The following is a 17238-nucleotide window of genomic DNA, read 5'->3' on the forward strand; positions in this document are numbered from 1 at the left end:
GGTTACAGAGTTCCTTACTCAGACATTTTCTGCTGCAGAATATATTTTTATATTAAATATGGGCAGGAAGTACTATTGGAAGAGTTTGCAGCTCTTATCAAAAGCAGTAATTTAGAGAATCTCTCTCTGCTCTGCCCAAGAGATGCTATAATTTTTCCTAATGACTAAACACCCCAGGGGCCAGTCTTTGTTCTGAATAATCACAGATTCTAACCAACTCACCCTTTATTTATTTTGTTCTTAGAGTCAATGGAAAGAAAATTGAAACAGGCTTAAAGGAGTGGAGCAGTGAGATGCTCACTACTGGGAAGTTTTGAGACACAAAAGACCTGATTCTGGAAAACAATGTTAAATTCTGATTGACTTGGGCTGTTGTCTGCTTTGTTCCGTGTGTGCTCATTTTTAAAGCAGCAAAAAAACAAAAACAAACAAACAAAAAAAACAGCAGACTTAGAAGCCACGAGTTGTAATTCCTGCAGAGTTGCTTGCTGTAGCTGGAGGCCGCTTGTTCATTTCCCAGCAGCCCAGATTTCCAAAATTATCACACAGAAACATATTATTTGCAATACTCTTTGACCAATACTTTAAGCATATTGCTAGCTAGCTCTTATATCAAGAATTAACACATTTTTTGTTATTTTATATTTTACCACGAGGCTCATGGCCTATCAGCAAGGTTCCAGTTGGCAGCTCAGGTTTTTCCTCTCTGGCAACTACATGGCATCTCCTTGACCCTGCCTATTCTCTATCTATCTATCTATCTATCTATCTATCTATCTATCTATCTATCTATCTATCTATCTATCTATATCTTTTAGACTGGCTATATTCTGTTAAGCCATTGGCTGAAAACAGCTTCTTTATTCATTAACCAATAAAAGCAACACATATACAGGACTTCCCACACCAACTTGCTCTCTTGAAGAAATCAAATGTGTGACCTCTTAGATTTCAGTTTTGTTTTGAATAGAAGGGATTACATACCGGGAGGAACTATGCAGCCAACACGAGAGACCATCTTTCGATTCCTGTGAATTATTTATTTCCCTGGGAATGAGCTTGTAAATTGAAGGCTTTGTCAGGTCTGCAAAATATTTTAAATAGGATATTTTTGGCTCTACATCTTAAACTCAAAGTTTAGAAGTCCCCAGTGGGAGCTGTGGAGCCTAGGGGAAGCCAAATGGGAGGCAGAGGAAACTAGTGGCTCTCCACCTTGATGTTGTCATAGTTCCCTCCCACATTTGGCTGCTGCTGTGTTCTTTCCCCAGGATGTAAACACCAGTAGATCAGGAGATGCTTTTCCTTTCCCTGAGATTAAACACTACATTTAAGGTGTGAACAGCTTGCCTGGAGAGGGGATGTTATATTAACAACTCCAGCAACAGGGTTTGTCTTCTTTGTGTTTTAAAACTTGTTTTGAATCTATCACAAGTACTTCAAATATTGGGGAATTTTCCTTGAAATCTTAGATTTCTGGCTTTTTTTTTTTTCAAAGTTGGAAGAGCTTTGATGGATGAGCTGAGAGAAAACATTAATATTAGTTCAGAGATGTGTAAAGCACAGTTATTAAAAACTCAGAGACCAAAATTGGGATTCAACCTCAAGATCCTAAAAGCAGCCAGCTTCGGGTTCTTACCTCGACCTTAGTCTGAAATGGCGATCCTGCCTCCAGGAATACTGAATGAGACTGTGTCTGAGAGTCGTCTCCTCCCATTTTATAATCCCCTCTATTTTGGGGATTAAAGGCATTGCACCGCCTGGCTTCTACGGCAACTAGTGTAGCTACTGGGATTAAAGAAGTGTGTTACCACTGCCTGGCTGTTAGGCTGACCAGTGTGGCTGTTTTACTCTCCCAATCCCCAGGCGAGCTTTATTTATTAAATATAAATGAAATGCCACTACAGGTGTGCTCTCTGGTCTACAGTCTGCTTTCCACACCTTTTTTAGCTACTGGAATAGCAACTCATCTAAAGAGTCCTGTGAAGTTAAATGAGGAAGGCTCTTATTATTTTTTTTAACAAAATGCCCTCCAAACGTAAGCAGATTGGTGACCTTCCCTCTTTGCCACCCACAAAATTTCCAGCTCATCTTTACCACCATGACCCTAGTAATGGCAAGCTCCCTCTCATCTTGTCTGCCTTAGTTGTACAAACAATGAACGTCCATGGGCTACTTTCTGCATTACAGAATGTGATATGTTGGATCAAGATACACTGGTAGCATGCATTCCATCATGAAGAAGAGAGTGAGAGTACTTCTCAAGAAACAGATTGAAAGAGAGGCAAACACAAACAGGGAAAGGAAGTTGTAGAGACTGTGTGTATAGTCAGTTTGAAAGAGATCTCCTGCCCTAAGCATTGTATTGACAAGAAGGAAGATAAACTTATTTAGTTGTCTCCGTTCTGTTGTAAGTGGTAGTCGTTTGCTTGCTTGCTTTCCTCTAAATATCCCATTTGAAAAGAAGAAAAGGAAACAGAAATACAAAGGACACAGTAAATGAAAATTCCAAATAGTATTTCCTTCGCTGATGGGCTCCTGTGAGAGTTTAATGCTGATAGAGAAAGTTAGCGTATATGCACCAGAACCTATAAAACCCCTCCAAGAGATCCGTGTGTAGTGGTGGAGAGGCTTTAAAAGGACTCCAAATATGAATACTCTATTCCACTAAATCCGGCTAGCACATTGTGAAGTTAATTAATATACTCAAAGCACTAATGGGTAGCTAAAAAGTTAAATAAAACTGGTAGGAAACAGCATGTCTCAAACTGTTTCTGGCATCAATGATGGAAGGATAGATGATGCTTTCACTTCTTACTCCTGTGAGAACTAGCTGAAAGGCTTGGCTCACGGGATTTGAGAGTTTTTTTACTTAAAGTTATTAAATGAAATAATGGAATAGTTTTCATGTGAATTCATTTGACCACCTGAAAGCACAACCATAGCAATTGTGTATTAATCCAAATGTTTAAATAGTGCTAGCCTTATTGAATATTTTAGTAAAACTTTCTGATATTATTTTAAAAATTAAAGTGTTTGTATGGTAGAGTGAAAACAAAGGAACAAAATGTACACATGTAGCATATACAGTATAGACACAAACACAGGTCAACGCTCACACACAATATATACAACGCCTACACACATATATACACTCAAACTTACACACAGGATATACAAATACACACAGGCACATATACACAGCATACACGACACACACACACACACATATATATGCACTTGTTCACAAAGTATATACAAAATATTCACACTTACACATACAGTATGACCAAAGGAACATATACATTCATAAACACATATACATACTCAAGCTCGCTGCAATGTCAAACTAATCAGAAGTATTAACAATGTAAGTAAAATTACTTGTATTTAGTTTATCATTTGAGTGTTATCTAGAAGAGAAATGACCCTTTACTTCTCAAGAGTTTCATGAAATATAAGGAAATTCTAAGCTTATACCGATAAGAGCTCCAAAATTTAAACTTATTTTTAAACTTTTTATTTTAGAACAACTTCCCTGGATTGATTGAGAACTATGCCTTGAATAAATAATTTTATATTTTCTATTAAACCAAAAGCTTTCTCATGGCAAGAAAATTTATTTCAGTGCCTGAAGTCTATTACAGCTCTTAGAGCATAGAAAGGTGCCCAAGAAATGCTTGTTAAACAGATGTATGCCTGTGAGCTGGCTTTGTTTACATATCACCTTGAAGAACTCAAATTATATAGAAAAGAATTAACCAGTAATGCCATAAATTTTGTTTACAATCACAAATGAAAACAAAGATGTGTCACTAGCTGCTTTGTTTGCTCAGTGTATCAGAGAAAACAAACAAACGATTGTCATAGCATCAGTCCAATAAAACATGATTATTTCCTGTGCACTTCCTGAAGCTATAGATGACAGAAACGCACAGCAATACAAGATGCCTCAGTAGCACACAATCACTGACCTTCATTGTGCATTGCGCAATGCAGCGACCTTCACCCCACATTTCTAGCATTCTAGTAACAGGCTATTCTAAGATGGTCACGTGGCTTTTAGGAAAGGGCCATTTTTCTTTTTTCCTTCCATTCTATTTTAAGTTGAACTCATTGTTGAAGAGCCCTGAAGGAGAACATGAACTTCTGAAACACGGAGCTCCTTACTGGGCAATGACCAGCAGTTTTGAATGTGCAGAATCTCCCAATGTCCTTGAGCTTCACCAAGGTCATGCTGCATTCCTACAGGGAAATGTGTTTCCTTCTCCATTGGTCACATTTACTTTTCAGGTGACCTAGTAATTGATGTCTACTGTAAACACAGCATTGATAAAAGTGGAACCAGCCATTGTGAACATTAGTGAGGCAATTATATTATAATTTTTTGTGGGAATACTCTAAATTACAATAATCTCTTCCCGTTGGTAGTTTTAAAAGGCAAAGATAACCTCTTTTTTTTTGGAAAGATCTTTTCCTTTCACCGTTTTCAACTTGACCTGACAGATTAGTCTACAGCAGTCCTGATTGTTCATGGTCTATTGCCCAACTTAATCTGAAAACAGAAACTGCACACACACACACACACACACACACACACAAAATAGTCCATTGTTTCTATGTAAAAAGCAAATGTGGCTGAGCTTCTCTGACTTACACAAAGATCCAGTCTTCCTGTACTTGAGGAACTAAAGCAATCATTGTAATATTAACACATTTTTACCATTTTAAAAAAAGAATGCCAATAAAGGTGATGTTGTTATAACACCACCCTGCAAAATTTACAAAAGAGAGCTGAGAACTTTATGAAGCTATGATCCATGAAATCAACCGTGAATGTCAGTTGTGTTAATTGTGTTGTAGCAAGGTTAAGTATACTTTGAAGGCTACAGAAAGTGATTAAAGTCTCCCTCTAAAATTGATGGAAGTGTAATATCACAGTAATCTCTATAGAAAAAACACACACACATACATGAATTTTTAATGACCAAATGAAGGCAGGCATCACCTGTGTGCAAATGTCACAGAAATTTCTCTCATCCTTTATTCTCTACTAGAAGCATGTTTGATAGTTTATAGTGTCTCTTAAAGTGAACCTAATGATATGCCCTTCAAAGCAAGAAATAAACAAGTGTACAAACAAATACAAAAAAATAAAAACCAAGAACAAACAAGCAACAACAAAAAAGACCTTACCTTAAAGGGAATAGAAAAAGAGATTGTTTTTTCAGGAGCAAAATATGACTGATAATTCAGACTTTTTATAGTAACAACAAAGAAAGCCACAAATCAAGACACTTTTCAAATATTTTAGAGGAAACATGTTAAGTATGTTAATCATGACAGTGTGAACTCTGCTTTAAGATCAAGATGCTATCTGACAACACTCTTAATTTTGATGGGTGGAAAACTAGGTTCTTTGTGGTTAGCATATTTCAAAAGAGGTCTTGGTAACCGTTAAGATGGCAAGACCAACATAGACAAGGTCCAGAAATGGTTAGTGTCAGAACCTGATCCAAGCTTGGAACACATGAGAATGCTAAATGTTTGTAAGAATACTCCAAGAAAACAAGACAAGAGTCTTGTGATCTCATTTTCTTCAAAGCACAGACTTGTTTTTGGAATGTGTTTCTTCTCCCAGGTGTAATGGATAGGATGGTGCTTCCTTCAGCTGTTCTTACTCATATGCATCTATGTGTCACATGTTGCTTGTCCTTGTGATTGGACAATTTACTCAGTTGACTCATCTTAACCCTTAGAGTGTAAATTGTCTGATGCTCTGAATAAAGTTGGCCATTGCATGAGACTTCAGTTGGCCTCAATTTTAGGCCCTGTTCTCCCCGGTTCACACTGCCAGCTGGAGCAATAACAGTTAATAGGGTAGAGATAGCTCAAGAGAAATTGTTGGGATGCAGGCCTGCAACATTTTATCCTCTCCAGCTGCTTCACTGTAGGGTACACCAGCTGCATATTAATGAAGCTTCATCCCATATTCTGATTAATACAACATATTTAAAAATTATGTATTCTGGGTCTGGAGATATGGCTCTTCCAAGATACCCAGGTTCAGTTTCCAGCACCCACATGGTGATTCACAACTGTCTATAACTCTAGTACCAGCGGACCTGGCACCCTCACATAGACATAAATGGAGGCAAAACACCAATGCACATAACAATTTAAAATTTGTTAATTTCTTTACATTTTCCTGTAATATTAATCTCTATAAACATTGTTCCCTATAATTAGTGTTGTTATTCAAAACAATTTTGTCTGTAAAATATTTTAACTTATAAAAAGATCAAGAAATAAGTGCTAAATATGCTACATATGTCCTCTAGTACACTTTAATATTATTACCTTTTTGAGATATTTATATTTTAAGACTTTTATTAGATAAATGACCAAACACATAAAGTAAAAATAATTCCATGATAAACTCAATTGCACCTATTTCTCTGCTTCAGTAATTATCAAATTATCTTATTCCCTGGGGTGATATTGTTTACAATTCTTCTTTCCCAAATATCAAATATTTCCCTGGCAAAACTACAAGCAACTTGATGATTTTTTTATAGAAATCTTCCCATCAGCATATCTGTGAAAATCCCCAGAAGCTGTTGAGGATTTTAAAAGAATTTTACCATGAGGTACTGAGAAACATATTGTTCACAGGAAAAAAAAAATGAAACTCGCACATCTAACGGAAACAAACAGTAGTTTATTCTGGAGCCATTTGAAGTGAACACAGCCCCCACTTCATTGTCCAATGTTTAACCAGTTTTATTATGAAGTTTTATATTTTGTATAAAAAAGAGAGTCAAATCTCAAGGTAAATTTAAAAGACATTGGTGAGTTCATCAGAGATGCTACAGGTCATCAGATGATGAATGATGACATCTTTGGCTTTGGAAGACTGGAAACAAGGGGTTTGTTAAGATATTCCCAGGATGTTTGTACATTAGTTACAGGCGTCAAGGAATGACTGTTCTTGGGCACCGGAAACTAGCCCAAGGTATGGCAATTAGCTTTGTTCATGGAACACTGCATCTCTTCAGGAGTCTGTGATCACAATTATCCTCATGGTGTGATTGCTATTACCTCCTGTAAGTGAAATCCCCAAGAGTTCCCAGAGGTGTTACACCTGCTCCCTTGCTGTTAGATTGCCCTGTTGTACTTTATGTTCCCCTCTGACTATCCTGTTGAGCTTCCGCATTCTTTCCTCTATTAGAGTATTGTGTGAGTAGGACACTCACGAACTACTACTACTCCTCATTACAACTTTTTTTCAAAATCTTACACAGGTTGTAATTCCATCTGCATGAACTTGCATGCTCTGTCTATTGCTATGCACTTGGAGGCACTGGCTTAGAATGCACATCCATTGTGGTGTCGCAAATGAATGCAGACAGATTATATAGATATATACAGCTTTAATAAGGAAATAGACTTACAGGACCACAGGTTCCCGCGGAGCATTGGAAAAGCAGAGCAAAAGAAAAAGGCTCCTGGGCTCACGCCCGGCAGATTTATCCGTAAACATTAGCCCGAGGCGAACACGCCCCCAATGGGTGGGGCTATGTCCCTACAATCCATGTCTCTTGCAACTTTTACTTAGGAAACTTCTCCCCACGTAGTAGCCATGAGTTCAACATTGGGAATGAAGGAGTGAAACAATGGCATTATTTCTTTTTCTTCAGGATTCTTTTTTGGACCGACTGGGATGCCAACTTCCCTCGCATTGAATCTGCCTCTATGAGTGGTGCTGGGAGAAAAACCATCTATAAAGACATGAAAACAGGGGCATGGCCGAATGGACTGACTGTGGACCACTTTGAAAAAAGGATAGTTTGGACAGATGCCAGGTTAAAAATATTTTTCTCTTCTTTCATTTACTTTCTCTAGCTTTTTAACTGTATTGTTAAGTATTCTAATATATAGGCATCATGTATTGAGATCGTTACTTTGAGTTTTTGTTGTTGTTGTCTGGCTTTGGAAAATATTAGGTATAATTCCATAGACTTAATTATTCTATCATTTGTCTAACTTGCATAAGTGTATCACTGGACTCTGTCAGTGACTTCGATAAACCATTGGTGTACTGATGTTTCTCTAGGTCAGATGCTATTTATTCTGCCTTCTATGATGGAACAAACATGATAGAAATTATCAGAGGACATGAATACCTGTCCCATCCCTTTGCTGTGTCTTTGTACGGGAGTGAGGTGTACTGGACAGACTGGAGGACCAACACGCTGGCTAAAGCCAACAAGTGGACAGGGCAGAATGTCAGTGTGATTCAGAAGACCAGTGCACAGCCATTCGATCTTCAGATATACCATCCCAGTCGACAGCCACAAGGTAGGTGCTTAGGACAAGTCAACCATCTGGGAACATTTCCATTTCCACATAAACTCTATGAGTGTAAAGGAAATGATGTAAGTTAACTATTATTCCATGGTCCTACTAGGGCTCACCTGTGTTAATTAGCTCTGGACTTTTCCACTTTGCTTTTTAAATTTCCTCCTTTAGAATATTATTCTTAGAAATTAAAGATTTTGTACTGTCTTGAAATTTTGAATCACTGACATCATACAGACAAGAAAGTGTGGGAAGCTTTCTAAGACCTTTGAATTTGGAGCTGCAGAGACAGCATAGGAGGTAAGAGCATATACCGCTCTTGCAGAAGACCCAAATTCAAGTTCTAGCATCTGTAACTGCAGCTTCAGAGGATCTGATACTTCTTATGGCTTCCAGAGGTACTCACATGCATTCTCTCTCTCTCTCTCTCTCTCTCTCTCTCTCTCTCTCTCTCTCTCTCTCTCTCTCTCCTCTCTCTCACATACACACACACACAAACACACACACACTAACAGGTGACTAAAATAAGTATTAAAGAACATTTTTGTAAGATCTTTATATATAGAACCTCTTACATACTATGAAAGAAAACACCAAGGACCCAGAGTCTCCCTCTAGTCATGGGCTTGTATATTGGGAGGTTGCAGAGAGCTGTGTGGTAAAGCATGAGCCGTGGGTGATGCCGCTCTCCCCATGTAACTCACCTGATGGTTCAGTAGTAGTGATCCTTTGGGTTCTTCGGCTAGTACTTGCACATACTTTTTGACCTGAAGGCCCACGTGTCTTTTCTTGAATGTCTTGGCCATCTGTCATAGCAGTAAGCAGCAACCTAACCTGCTACACTTCTTTCCCATTCTATGGGTTGTAAACTGTGGGATTTTCAGTCAGAGGTATAATGAACTCATCTCTAAATACTTCCTTCAACATAACGCTCAGATCAGACAGTATGCATGAAATGCATCCACACGACAAATTAGTTTGATTTTAATAACTATGAAAATTTTGCACAGCTATACTTTTGTCTCCACAATTGTAATATTTAGTAGGGATTGTGGTTTTTAGGTTTAGAGTTACTAAATTAATGATTATGAGAAATCGTTTTGTCTATGGACTGTGTCATGTCTCTCTGGTATAGTGGATCTATTCAGAAGCAAAAGACTCCACACATCACTTATTGAATGAGAAGGAATGATATTGTGACACTCTTTCTTATATGGAAAATGAGTGGTGATGTGGCTGGAAAAAGGTGTTTTAGCAGGTTTACTTGAATAAAAATGTTTTATTTGTGACTTCCCTTACTTGCATACAATGGGGAATATTTTCTTCTGTGGATGTAATTTAACGTATTCTCTCAGGACTCAGAAAATACAGTCTTTATTTACATTTAGAGAGTGGCAACTTGCTGTTTTCTAAATAAATTCAGTTCGTTTTGAGTGATCAGGACATGTTCTCCTGCCTTTTGCCCCCACTTGTATCACAGAGTGTCCAGGAATCACTATCTGCCTTGTTCATCTGATTCAGTAAAGCAACCATTCAATGTTTACAGAAGACACAGGATATGGCCAGTATTTTGTTAATGTAAAGGGGGTAATTGCAACAATCTGGTGACAGAGGCGCAGTATCCTCTCAGGGAAACAGCAGTCCCTTATTTCTGGTGAAAAACACTTTGAGGATCACAGTAGGATGTTGCCTTTTGAAACATATGGCATTCACTGTCTATTAAAAGAATGAAAAAACAGATTTCACAAATTAAAGAAATGATTGCAAATACCTTGAGCTTTCCAGTGTTTCCAAGCAAGGAATTCAGACAAGCATTGACTGCAGTTCCCTTACAATCAACCGCTCATTGTATTCACAAATTTCCAGTTCAGGTACTGGACTTAGGGGTTTGAAAACCTATTTGAGTTCCTTTTGACTCATAATACCATTGTTATCTGAGAGTAGGAAGAAATAAACCAAAGTTTAACTGGACAGGCTGATTCATACCTGTAATCTTAGCACTTGGAAGGCTAAGATAGAAGGAGCATGAGCTTGAGGACTGTCTGAGTTACATAGGACTTTGCTTTACCACCACCAATAAAGCATAGATATCAGACATGATGGAGCAATAGTGAGGATTTCATGCAACTACGATTGGACATTATGAGCATGTTGTTTAAACTCTTTGTGTGTTTTTATCATTTGTGAGCTATAGAAGATAATATGTATATCAGTGGATATAGCAAATATTTTAGCATTTAACAAAATGTATTAAATATGGGTTAATCCAAAAATCTTTAGACAGGGAGGCTTATTTACTTCCTGGTGCCGTCATATATCATTACGGAAACCCAAATGGCTAGCAATCTACTATAAATGTATACTAGACAACCAGGAACTTTGGTGGTGTAATCAGATTCAAAGGTTCAAAGACCAAGAATAAGAAGGGGGCAACGGCAAAAATTTTCATTCCAGTCCAGGGGTTCTCATGTGTGGAGAATCACTGGTGGGTGGCAGCAGAGCAAGGCTGTGCCAACACAAGTGAGAAATGGCCCTGTCCTTCTTCATTTGTCCTTTTTCCACTTCTTCCTTCCCAGTTCCTTATGGATTTGTTGGTGTCTCCTAAACTGAAGAAATAAAACCTCTTAAAATTCAATATACTGTTTCATATGCTAGTGTTTTCGCAATGTTCTCTCAATATATTTATTTTAAGCTTGGCATTTTCAGAAGCATATCTCCATATATTCTGCTATCTACCAAGTCAGGTTGACGCATAAATTAACAATCAGTCAGCAACTTAAGTCCAGAGAAGGCTCATGTGAAAATACGGCCAAGATGCCCTTTACAACATAAACTAGTCTGGAATGCATAGTTTTATTAAACACAGTTTAGTGGATACATTTGAAAAAAAATCAATTTAGAAAATAGGAAGTGTTAGGGCTGGAACTAGAACTTTCAATCAGTTGGTTAAGCATTGAAGTAGAGATTTCTAAAGAATAGTCCAGAAAACAAGAGGAAGTTCAGAGTCTTGGACAAAGCTGAAATTGGCACACAAGAATGTGGAGATCAAGGTAACTAAGAAAGTGCCAGCCCAAAACAGAGATCAGAACACTACAGTGAGTTCCATATTTAGTTCTTGCAGATCTGTTAAAAAAAATTGTCGTCATGTTTACTGCTTTTGGCTGCCTGTTAATGTCCACAAAGCATGTTGGGAGAGTGAGGCTGTTATTTGAATTGTTCGCAGATTATAGAGAGATACGCAGATAATTGATAGATACATGGATTAAAGAGAGATGATAGATCAAAGACAGATTTCCTTATTACTCTGCTTGGAATCTTTTCACAAAATAACTCATAACTGTCATAGTATCATACTTCTTCATCTGGTCCACCTTCCTCAACTTCCCGACATGTCCTCTTGAAAGTACAGTCATATTGTCTGAATAAAGCCTGCTTTAAAGAGGCTTTATTATGTATTAATAAAGTCAGATTATTTTTCAAGAAATATTAATTTTTGTTGTTTAGATGCTGATATTTTTTTATTTTGAATTGGCCGAAGTGCAAAGCTTTTAAATGATTTAAATGTGGCATTGCACTCAGAGAAACATGTAAAAATAGAGAAGTAAAATAATGGGGAATATACTGAGGAGTTTCACTGTAGATGAAAAATTTATCAGGTTAAATAGATTTGTAAGAATTCTTTCTTTATCAATGTTATTATCTCCTCCTTTCCACAAAGTATCCAACATATAGGGGTGTTAGTGACAGAAAGGATGAACCTAAATGTTGGATTATTTAGAAAGATGGGGTATTATGATCTTCATGTTTCATTTTATGAATCAAAACCTAAGAATTGTAGCATGATGTGACCCTTTTTAACTCTCTCAAAGTTTACTCTTCTGTAAATGGGGACAATTTATATTTATAAAACTAAAATAGTCATTAATTAGGCTTCCAAGTTCTCAGCAGATTTCCTAACACAGAGTCTTAGAATAAGTTGTTTTGATTTTGGAAAGTGAGTCATTTTGTCTTTTGAGTTGTTTGTATTGACTGTTGAGATGGCATCTGATTTAAGTCCTTGGAGACTTGAATTCTCCATGGTCCTCTTGCCTTGACTTCTCAGAGGCTGAAATGACAGGAGTCAGACATCATGCGCAGGTATTTGGGGCATTGTTTTTGTTGACCATTTTTATGTCATGTATCCATTGTGTTTTACAAAAAAAGATTGACACTGTTTCTCAAAAAGTAGATGTAATAATAAATGTTTCTACTTGGTATAGTAAAATATTTCTCTAGAAAAAAAAATTTGACAATATTTATAAGAAAAAAATTTATTCACCCACTCTTGCCAAATTGATTAGTTATATTGATTTTTAGAAGACAGTTAAATAAGGCAAGTGGAATACTTCCTTTCTTCTGCTAGTATTTCTGCCTGTGTTGATGTAAGGATGTTTTTAATGGAATTTATAGGGTTTTTATGTGCTCAGAATTATAGCTGGATTTTGGTAGCCAATGAAGCAAATTAGTAGAAACATTAATGATGCATATTATCTATGCATTAGTACCAATTAAGCATGGTCCCTTTTCTTAAAATATTAATAGATATATTTCTCTGCCAAAATATTTATTGAGATAATTTCTCAGTTTTGTAAAAAATTCATCTTAAATGAATGATAAGGTTGTAAAAATGTTTTAATAATTAATATTAATTAAATAATCAATATTCAATATTAAGTGTAAAGATTGACATTTTTCTAAAAAGCATTAAAATATAGGCAATTTCTTTGCCCGCTACTTTATAGAAACTTTCTTGCTCAGTAGCCTTCAGCACACACAAGACTGTAGGTTCAATCCCAGTACAATAGCAAATAAACAATAAATCCATAGTGTTGATCACACAGAGTACACTAGGCTCAAAATAAGTACAATAACAAATAAATTCATAGACTACTGAGCATACACAAGACCCTTGCTCAGTCCCCAGCATAATAACAAATAAAAATAAATGAACTCATAGAGGGAGGCAGAGACAGGCAGATCTCTGTGAAACAAATAAACAAACCAAAAAATACAATACAATTCTGGGAAGTTTAAGGACAGACAAAAAATAATTATGTAAAGCAGAAGAAGTGGACAATGATTCAAAGCTAAAATATTGTACTGCTTGAAAGAAAGGTTAATTTTAAAAAAAAAAATCTTAGAATAATAGTTAGTAATAAAGAGTTGGAGGTTGACCAGGAGAAATTGGTGGACCTAGTAAAGGAATCCCAGATGAAGTGGGTTAGTGAGTCTGTGTGAAGGAACAATGGGAACCTATGTAAACTCCTCAAGCTTGTCAGACCTTTTAGAAAGACAACCGAGTGTAGTGGGTGGAGACTAGAAAGAAATTAAGAGATTACTAAAGTAACTTCAGTCAACCATGTAGAAGATGGAGCATACCTGTATTGAGTGTGGTTACAGAATCAGAGAGAGCTGAGCAAGCATTAATGATCAAAAATAATGTTCCCTGATGCCATAACAATGGGGTCTTTTCCGACATATTTCCTCACTGCTCTATGTTTGGAACAACCGAGAATTTAGTCAGTTGTTAGGCTGTGTAAATCAGGAGAGATGACACTGGTATCTCTAAGGATCTTTGTTTGATTCATGGGATTTAGAAAAAAAAAAAAAAAAACTACCTGGTGCTTATAGCATTCCATAATAGTTAGCTCTTTCTCTCTCTTAGATACAAAGCAGCAGTGTTTGGTGAGGGACTCAACCTCTGTATTGATAAGAGATTTGTAATAGTATTTGGCAGAAAACCATTAATTATTTCCTGTCAATGGTTGACAAAACATTTCTGAATAAGAAGTATTTGAAGGTTTTGTGAAACAAGAAACCTCTGCCAAAATCAATAAAGTCTTTTTGCAGCACCAAAGCAGCCGTGGATAATATGTAATTAATGTGGTCAGCTATGGATTCATTCAAATTTCACAAAACCGGTCAGTAGACTGGATTTGCTCCCGGGTCACCATCTGTTAATCCCCACTTTATGTGACAAAAGGCGCCTTGTGAACCAAATGCCTCAACGGACCCATTAAAATAGAGAACTATGCTCAGGTGTTTACTAAGAAAGAAACTTTTAAAAGACTCAGCAGCATTATTTCAAAGTGAAATGAGATTAAAATGGAAGGCAAGATTTCTTTGTGGATTTTCCAAGCTGTGAAGCAGAAAATATTGTGAATTATACATTATAGCCTTACCATTAATATAGACACCGGGCTAGAAAATCAGTGTATGGTTTTATTCTAAGGACATAGAATTTTAAGATGTTTGATTTATTTTTTTAAAGGGGAGTTTATAATTGTAGCATGCTTAGAAGAGAATTATTTTATACTAAAAATTAAAAATAGAGTGAATCAAGTACCTAAAAATCACTGTTAAAGAATCTGCTTTTAATTGCTCTAAGAAGAGTTCTTTTTTCTCTTTTTTTTTTTTTTTTTTGTTTTGTTTTGTTTTGTTTTGTTTTTCAAGTGTAGGGAATGTTGCGTTTTCTCTTTCTCTTTGCAGCCACTGGGAGCCCTGGCTCCAGTTGCTAGAACACTCTTGTCTCCTGCAGCACAACTCCACCTCCATCTTTTACATCTGCTTATTTGCTTCTATAACTCTAACAATCCCTTTGGGACTCTGATTAATGCAAATTAAGTTAAAGGGTGAGACAAAACAGATTGCATGGGAACTTGGGTGGCAAGACACTTGCAGTGAGGAGTCTCCAGGCCCACAGCGTATATCGTTTTCTGTTGGTTTCTTTTGTTAACAGATTTTTCTCAGCAGATGACTTTTTTTCAGAAATTTTTATTCCCCCCTTTAAAAAAAATATTTATTGTTAACAAGTACAAAGAAAATTCCTGCTTTGTCGTCTTCAGGTTGGGAGTAGGATGAACACCCACATGCATATTGCATACAGCTAATTTCTCACATCTCCATATTGATCACGTCTTCTCAATGCCTCTTCTTTGTGGCATAAAATCTTATAACACTAATGCTAACTAGTGGGGGATGGGAAATAAACTGTTTATAGTCCTGTATCACAGGTGAAAGCACTATCACAACAACAAAAGATAAAAACTCATTTGAGTGGAGTTTTATTCACAAGGAGTCTATGAGGGAAGAAATGCTACAAGTTATGCATTTTATCTCCTTTTGATGAAACAAGGACACTGCTAGATAAATATGATAGAGAACAAAGGAGAGAGCTCTAGGTGAGGGCATTCTGTTGCTGCTCTGTTGGCATTCTTCTATTGAGATAAGCATGCCCATTTCCTCTAGAGATTTGAAAGGCATCTTTCACAAGACAAGCATAGGAGTGGCTATAGGGAAAGGTCAAAAAATCTGGCTTAGGTTTTATGACCTATCTCAAAGAAGAAGTTGACAGAGAAGATCAGAGAGAGCTCTCTGTGCCTGCCATTTTTCAATATATCATTGCATAGTTTTGGTGGTATGACTTGACTCTGCCTACCCAGAGCAGTAAGTCCCCTGCTAGAAAGGGACTATTCATTAGCTGAAAGCTAAATTCCTACCACTGAGGTCAGAAGAGATATCTATTCTGCCTTCAATTTAGTAGTCTAGATCTAAAGACTTTATTCTGTAATAATGAATAAATAATAGTAAAAATAAAATAAAAAACTATTTAATAAGTAGGCAAGCTCTATTAAAATAAGAATGAAGATAATAGCTGTTGATCAATTGATAAAAAAAAATCTTTGGGGCAGGAGAGATGATTCAGAGTGTGAAGTCTCTTTGCCACAGACTGTGATGTTCTGAGTGTGATCTATAGGACCCACATGGTGGAATGAAGGAATCAGTTTCTGCAAATTGTCCTCTGATTTCCACAGACATGTCACTGCATATCAACACACACACACACACACACATACACACACACAAACATTAAATGAAATCTTATCCCATCTCATGACTGAGAGACAGGGGAAGTAGCTCAGTGCTGGGTTCTTTGCCTAGCATGTGTTATGTACCCAGGGAAGGTAGGAGAATAAGGAGGAAGTCTGTTATAATGGTTCCCAGGCACATTTGCAAGAGTGGTGTGCCCAGGTCAGGAGTCAGTGTCTGAGGCATGTTAGAAACATGGAGATATCCATTGGAACTCCCAAAATTTATGACAGGATCTACCTGAACTTTACTGGTGTTTGGTTTAATTTTAAGAAAAGGTGCTATGCCAATGCAAATTACTCCAATTAAACCAGATTAGAGCAAATTAAAATGCCTGTGTTTAATAAATGCACAACTCTGGTGGACCAAGACAGCATGGCGGGGAGAGGAGCCCATGAAAACCCCGGGGACCGCCTGTTTTTTTTTTAGGTATGAACCTAAATACCTTGTGGGCGTGGTCCTGATGCTCCCAGGGGAGGGGTCAGCACTTGGCAGGCTGGGAACTGAAGTTTAACTCAATATTACAATTGGTATATGTTATATAACATGTATTATTTCTATGTTAGCAAAGCAATGATTCCTAATAATTTCTCTCCTTAATTCAGAAAATGTCTTTTCATCTGTAATAAGAGGGAAAATGAAGAAAATTATCTTGGCTGTGAACTTTATGAGAATGAAGGTTTCTAGTGATGTGCACAACTGCCTGCCATTCTCATAGGAACTTGGTTGTCTCAGCAAGGAAAACTTTACTTTGGATCATTAAGTGAATCAATCTTACATTCTCCATTTTCACTGTTGCTATTTCCCTGTGTCCTTGGCAGCTTCCAATCCTTGTGCAGCCAATGAAGGTAGAGGCCCTTGCTCTCACCTGTGTCTCATCAATCATAATAGGAGTGCAGCCTGTGCCTGCCCCCACCTAATGAAGCTTTCCTCTGACAAGAAGACCTGCTATGGTAAGTTTTCCACAGTTCT

General features: G+C 37.0%; 1 protein-coding gene across 7 annotated transcripts in view; it reads left to right on the forward strand.

Annotated features, from left to right (window-relative positions):
- The window catches only part of Lrp1b (LDL receptor related protein 1B), a 1777797-nt gene that overhangs the window by 1160816 nt on the left and 599743 nt on the right, over positions 1-17238 (forward strand). For all 7 annotated transcript variants that reach the window (XR_009056008.1, XM_057755646.1, XM_057755649.1 and 4 more), the window contains exons 26-28: positions 7698-7862; positions 8114-8358; positions 17088-17219. Coding sequence is in view for 6 of the 7 variants with exons in the window: in XM_057755646.1 (XP_057611629.1) it covers positions 7698-7862; positions 8114-8358; positions 17088-17219 (542 nt within the window). In the remaining variant the exon portion in view is untranslated. The remainder of the gene's footprint in view (positions 1-7697; positions 7863-8113; positions 8359-17087; positions 17220-17238) is intronic.

Source organism: Chionomys nivalis, chromosome 22 (genome assembly GCF_950005125.1).
Source record: "Chionomys nivalis chromosome 22, mChiNiv1.1, whole genome shotgun sequence".
Lineage (NCBI taxonomy): Eukaryota > Metazoa > Chordata > Mammalia > Rodentia > Cricetidae > Chionomys > Chionomys nivalis.